This window comes from Sinocyclocheilus grahami, unplaced genomic scaffold (genome assembly GCF_001515645.1).
Source record: "Sinocyclocheilus grahami isolate Dianchi unplaced genomic scaffold, SAMN03320097.WGS_v1.1 scaffold110.1, whole genome shotgun sequence".
NCBI lineage: Eukaryota > Metazoa > Chordata > Actinopteri > Cypriniformes > Cyprinidae > Sinocyclocheilus > Sinocyclocheilus grahami.
The window spans coordinates 1622924-1630103 of record NW_015505289.1 but is presented as its reverse complement, the minus strand read 5'-3'; the positions used below and the strand labels follow the sequence as shown (position 1 = coordinate 1630103).

Sequence of the window (7180 nt, the reverse complement as noted above, 5' to 3'; positions counted from 1 at the left end):
AATATATAAACCAGTACACACACACACACACACACACACACACAATGTATATGTGTATATGTATATATATTCACCTCAAATTCAAACAGAACAAATTTAAGAAATTATATTGTTGATGCAAGGAAGGCTATTATAGGATTTTTTTTGTTTACATTGTGACATTTTATCATGAAAATCAAGCACATTTAATTTCCCAGTTCTCATTCTGATAATGCAAAAATCTAGCAAATGATGTTAAATATATATCATACTGACACTATAGCATTCTCTATTCTTTTTCTATTCTATCTTCTTGTTTACTTTTTATTTATTATCAAAACTGACCCTCTAACACTAGCATTCTCTATTCTTTTTACTTGTTTTTCTTTATTTGAAAAAAAAAAAAAAAAAACCTTGCTATTTGTATTGCGTTAGACTAACTGAGACTTGTCACAGCACTTTCATATTATTGCTAGTTTTGATGTTTTGATTGCTTCTAGTGTCCTCATTTTTGAGTCGCTTTGGATAAAAGCGTCTGCTAAATGACTAAATGTAAATATATTCAAATGTATTATTTAAATTCAAAAGTATTTATACATTGTAGCATTTGTTATACTAGGGAATTTTGCATTCATTTTTCTGCTTATATATATTTAAAATATGATTTTATTGAGACAGTACATCAGTGAACTTCCAAAAATACCAAAGTAAAGACAACAACTCTCTCTCTCTCTCTCTCTCTCTCTCTCTCTCTATATATATATATATGCACACAAATTTTTTCACGAAAATTAAGCATATTTAATCTCCCATTTCTCATTCTGATAATGCAAAAAGATTTGTTAGATTGTTATATATTATATATTTATTAAATAATTATAAATATATATATATTTGTATTATTATTATATATATTACATACAAGGCACAGATCTGGCCAAGGTTACAAAAAAAAAATCTGCTGTACTTAAGGTTCCCAAGAGCACAGTGGCCTCCATTCCTTAAATGGAAGACGTTTGGGATGACCAGAACCCTTCCTAGAGCTGGCCGTCTGGCCAAACTGAGCTATCGGGGGAGAAGAGCCTTGGTGAGAGAGGTAAAGAAGAACCCAAAGATCAGTGTGGCTGAGCTCCAGAGATGCAGTCGGGAGATGGGAGAAAGTTGTAGAAAGTCAACCATCACTGCAGCCCTCCACCAGTCGGGGCTTTATGGCAGAGTGGCCCGACGGAAGCCTCTCCTCAGTGCGAGACACATGAAAGCCCGCATGGAGTTGTGAGATGGTGAGAAATAAGATTCTCTGGTTAGACCAAGATAGAACTTTTTTTAATTCTAAGTGGTATGTGTGGAGAAAACCAGGCACTGCTCATCACCTGTCCAATACAGTCCCAACAGTGAAGCATGGTGGTGGCAGCATCATGCTGTGGGGGTGTTTTTCAGCTGCAGGGACAGGACGACTGGTTGGAATTGAGGGAAAGATGAATGCGGCCAAGTACAGGGATTTCCTGGACGAAAACCTTCTCCAGAGTGTTCAGGACCTCAGACTGGGCCGAAGGTTTATCTTCCAACAAGACAATGACCCTAAGCACACAGCTAAAATAATGAAGGAGTGGCTTCACAACAACTCTGTGACTGTTCTTGAATGGCCCAGCCAGAGCCCTGACTTAAACCCAATTGAGCATCTCTGGATAGACCTAAAAATGGCTGTCCACCAACGTTTACCATCCAACCTGACAGAACTGGAGAGGATCTGCAAGGAGGAATGGCAGAGGATCCCCAAATCCAGGTGTGAAAAACTTGTTGCATCTTTCCCAAAAAGACTCATGGCTGTATTAGATCAAAAGGGTGCTTCTACTAAATACTGAGCAAAGGGTCTGAATACTTAGGACCATGTGATATTTCAGTTTTTCTTTTTTAATAAATCTGCAAAAATGTCAACAATTCTGTGTTTTTCTGTCAATATGGGGTGCTGTGTGTACATTAATGAGGAAAAAAAAATAACTTAAATGATTTTAGCAAATGGCTGCAATATAACAAAGAGTGAAAAATTTAAGAGGGTCTGAATACTTTCCGTACCCACTGTATGTACATATAATATATATATATATATATGCATTATTTAAATTCAAAAGTTTTTATACATGGTAGCATTTATTGTACAGTTAAAGTCATATTGAAGCAGCTGTTGTTTTAAGAATCAAGTTCAGGAACAAGTCATTAGGTACAAATGAGTGTGTGAAATCATACATCCTGTTGACATTGTAGTTGTTACAGATGATGCATCATACTGACACTATAGCCATCTCATTTAGTGTTTTTTTTCATCCACAGACACCCATGAAGAAGACCAAAGAACTGATCGGTGATGCTGGTGTAACTTTCTCCAATGCTGTGAGTGCTCAGCCATAAACCAAAGACCTTAATGATTCTGACCAAATATCACAAGTTTCTCCTTTCCTGTTGTGTTTAGTTCACTGCCACCCCTCTGTGCTGTCCCAGTCGCAGCAGCATCATCACTGGGAAATATCCACACAATCATTTGGTCCGAAATAACTCAATTTCTGGCAACTGCAGCAGCACGGCGTGGCAGAAGGAGGCCGAGCCCTTTGCCTTTCCGGTTTACCTCAATAAGATGAGCTACCAGACCTTCTATGGCGGGAAATACCTGAATCAGGTGAGCTTTTGACCCGCCTGGTGCTCTATGCACTATCACTGACCTGTTTGCATGGTGTTCACTTTTTGAAATTTGCGTACAATGATATCAGAAGCTCTGCACAACGTGTTTAAATATTTGCAATCTTTCAAATGTCTGAAGTGTTCTAAGCCAACAACATTCCTACAGGTTTGAGAAGTTTGAAATACTGCTAATGTTTATGTTCCTTTTCAGTTACTTTCCTGTCCTGGTTACCTCAAATTCAAGAATAGAATAGAATATTTTTTGTGTTTTCTGATTACCATGATTCAATACAATACATGTTTTTTTTAATCTGCAGTAGTACAACAAATGCAGTCATATATAAATACTTCACTATTTAAATATAATATATATTTTTTTGCATTATAGTAATGACAACTGGTTGACGAAAACGTGCTTAATTGTCATAAAAAAATAATGTTGCAATGCAAAAAATCTCCAGTTGTTCACTAAAACATGTCCAGGTCACATTTTACCCAAAATTCTACAAAAGAAATATATATATATATATATATATATATATATATATGTTCCCTTTTAGCACCGTTAAGATTTTTGTCATGTGACTTTATTTTTATGATGATTAAGCACATTTATCCCCCAAATTCTGATTATTATCAGAAATGTACTATAATACAAGTCTTTTTTTATTTCAGTCAGCAGCAGTAGTACAACAAATGCTACCATGTATAAATACTTGCAATCTAAATAATATATATTTAACATAAATGGGTGCACACGTCTAAATCTTTGCATTATTTTAATGAGAATTGGGAGATGAAAGGTACTTAATTTTCGTAAAAAAATGTCAGTGCAAAATATTCTTTAAATAGCATTCGTTTCATCAACAAAATATAGTGTCTTATTTTTCTAAAGTCTAAAAAATATCATTTTTGAGGTAGAGGGGAAATATGACTGGCATGTTCTCCCAGTCACTGTTTTCCCTCTTACCGCTCACATAAATCCCTCTCTGTGTCCTCAGTATGGAAGTAAAGACGCAGGCGGTGTGGATCATGTGCCTCCTGGCTGGGACCAATGGCACGCACTGGTAAGTCATGAACTGACGCAGCATTCCAACACTACTTCCCTTTTACATTCAGATCAGCAGGGAAAAGCTGTATGTGCTGCAATATGTTCTATACTTCCCTTATCTGATGATGTCTGTCACCTATAGACAAGCATTCGTGCAGAATACATGGTTTAGTATGGTCATGTTATGCGGCGGTCTCATTACAACTTGCACTGCAAAAGCAGATCTGGTTTTGAACCATTTAATGGTTTCATATTTCATTTTGTTGTATGATCTAACAGTGTTTTGTTTTTATTTGTGTATCCGCAGGTGGGAAACTCTAAATATTACAATTACACACTGTCTGTGAATGGAAAAGAGGAAAAACATGGAGACAACTATGAGAAGGACTATCTCACAGACCTGGTTGTAAGTTTTTAATGCTTTTAAGTGTAGAGTCAACATTAAAACAAAATTTGTAACCAATTTTTCTTCCATAATGTGATGCACTTCTGGGTTAAACAGGATATTCAGTGAGGAATAAAATGAAAAAATGAACTTAAATGATTTTAGAAAATGGCTGCAATATAACAAAGAGTGAAAAATTTAAGGGGGTCTGAATACTTTCCGTACCCACTGTAAATATATGTTTGGGTCAAAGACGTTAAGATGTCCACATCAAAAGAAATTGATTTTATGTCCATAGAAAGCACATTAAATGCAAGTAAAGTATCTACTTTTAAGGTTTCAAATAAGATTTTGAAGAAGAAATGTCCAAATTTGGTTGAAATAATGTTCCATTGTCATTCAGTGTAACACTTATAGTTAAGTAAAAATTCAAACATGCTTATTCTGACGTGTACATATTAAAATATATAAAAGAATAAGGGAGCATATTAAATTTGATTGGGTTTTAAATGAGTAAAACATTCTTACTGACAAATGGGCAAAACCTAGGATAGTGGCAAATTTAAAAATGTAAAATTCCAGCTAATTAGTATTTGGGGTGAAAATAATTAGTTTTTTAATATGTCATAAATAGATTTTTGTTGTAAATATGCCTGCCAAGATTGTTACACTGAATGACATTTTAGTGGGTGTCTTCTGTAAATCAGGGGAAAATGTATGATATTTATTTTTTGCTCAGAAAAACTAAAATACATTAAACAGAAAACGTTTTAATTTTTCTTTTTTTGGAAAAACAACAATTTAAAGCAGTATTGTTTTTATGCTTAAGCCCTTTTTCGTCTTTGACCCATATATATAAATACATTATAAATCTATTTTATTATCTATTTTGTGGAGGGGCTTTTTAAAAATCTGAAATAGGCAAGTTATTAAATGTTCATAAAAAAGTTTTAGTGCTGTCAAACGATTAATCGCGTCCAAAATAAAAGTTTTTGTTTACATAATATATGTGTGTACTGTGTATATTTATTATGTATATATAAATACACACACATACATGTATATATTTAAGAAAATATGTTATATTTGTATATTAAATATATTTATATATAATATAAATTATATAAATATAAATATATACATGTAAATATTTTCAAAATATATACATATACATAATAAATATACACAGTACACACGTATATATTATTTAAACAAAAAACTTTTATTTAGGATGCGATTGATTTTGAAAACCTTTGAAAACATTTCAAAGACAATCTTTTTATTTTTAATAAGTAGCCCTGATAAATAGTTCACAATAAGCCTAGGAATGAGTATTAGGAAAGTAAATAGAGAAATTTGACTTCAAGTTGGAGCATGTCATGTCAAATCAATCATTCATTTTTAGAGGCGTCAACAGTCACTCAATTATTGCAAGCATTTACTTCCAGCTAAATGTGACAGCCAAGGAATTTTGTTTTGTTTGAATGAAACTTGTTTTACGTTGGAAATGCATCCGTTAGCACAATGTGGTTACCAAATAATATCTGTTTTAAAATGAGATACAATCTGTTCGCCTCATGACTGACTGAGAAGCCACGTAGTTTAATTCTGTGTAACTCTGAACGTTAGAATGCGCCTCCACACGCCAGCCTGTCCACTCAGCAGTGTGTCATGCGATTTCTGTGGGACGCATGACTGAACTGCTTGATATCTGAAACCTGGGCTGCAATCTTGCGTCACCAACCGCTGCACTGTTATTATTTAAGTTAGGGCAGGTGTCCCAGAAACAGATTAACACTAGTCCTAAACTCCACTCACAATTGTTGTTTTTCCATAGATAAGCCCTTTCAGTCTGGGGCTGTGTGAATCCTGTTTGTTTGCCTGAAGTCTTAAAAAAATATCTTACATGTATGTTGTTTCTAGTTCAACCGGTCGCTGCATTTCCTGGAGGAGCGGAGCCCCAATCACCCGTTTTTCATGATGTTGTGTCCGCCGTCTCCTCACTCGCCGTGGACGGCCGCCCCTCAGTATCAGCAGTCCTTCAGCGACGTCAAAGCGCCACGCAACGGCAGCTTCAACATGCCTGGAAAGGTTCAGCTTTCAGTTTCATCCTTAATGACGTCTGACAGATTATGAGGAAGTACTGCAGGTGTAAATGATGAGTTTGGTTGGATTTAAAAGGGTCATATAATGCGATTTCAATTTTTTCTTTCTCTTTGGAGTGTTACAAGCTCTTGGTGCATAAAGAAGATCTGTAAAGTTGCAAAGACTAAAGTCTCAAATCCAAAGAGATATTCTTTATAAAAGTTAAGAGTTAGCCACACCTACCTAAAACGGCTTGTTCGAACCCGCCCCCACATACCTATGTCACTATGTGGGAAGATTTGCATAACGCCGCCCAAATGTTCACGCAAAGAAAGAAGGTGTAACTTTTATTCTCGCTGTAGTATTGTTGCCGCGCCGCCATGTCGTGAAGGCACTGTGTGTTTCGTTGTGAAAGCGTTTCGTTTGTTTGGTCTTCCAAAAGAGGACGATATCCGCTTTGTCATGCCTAGAGCTGATCCGTGCTGGTCGCTGAGGAAATACATCAACTTCATGCTGTGGATCGCCGGATCGGCTTTCACCGTGGATGAAGCGGAGTCCAGCCCGGGGTCGTCACGTGGTTGCCGCAAGCCCGCCCGCCGCTCCTTCTTTGAATCTGCCGGCCGCACGCCGTTCTCAAGCCCGCCGATAAACACATTTCATTACACCAAATACACAAAATAATGTTCTTTTTAGCAACATCATATGACCCCTTTAACAAGATTGGCTTTCCACAATATTTGAAACCTCAAGAAACCAAATCTAAAATAATATCCAAAAAAATTTATACAAAACAATATTTTAATAATATTTATAGAAATATTATTCAGAATTGATCTATAATTTAATATTAATCTAAAGCATCAGTTTTTAAATATTTTTGTTTCATATTTTTAAAATAGAGCAAGAAGCTTGTTTTTTTTTTTTAATTCATGATATATTTTAAAATGCGTTCTTAGAATTTGTTAAATAAATAGCCAAAATACCAGTCAGTGAGTATTTATTTATAT

The 7180-nt window shown here is 35.3% G+C and overlaps 1 protein-coding gene across 1 annotated transcript in view; it reads left to right on the top strand.

Moving 5' to 3' along the window:
• LOC107589010 (N-acetylglucosamine-6-sulfatase-like) overlaps positions 1-7180 on the top strand; it is a 19508-nt gene that overhangs the window by 2630 nt on the left and 9698 nt on the right. The window contains exons 2-6 of the mRNA XM_016277306.1: positions 2308-2367; positions 2447-2650; positions 3654-3719; positions 4011-4109; positions 6012-6179. Of these exons, the coding sequence (XP_016132792.1) occupies positions 2308-2367; positions 2447-2650; positions 3654-3719; positions 4011-4109; positions 6012-6179 (597 nt within the window). The remainder of the gene's footprint in view (positions 1-2307; positions 2368-2446; positions 2651-3653; positions 3720-4010; positions 4110-6011; positions 6180-7180) is intronic.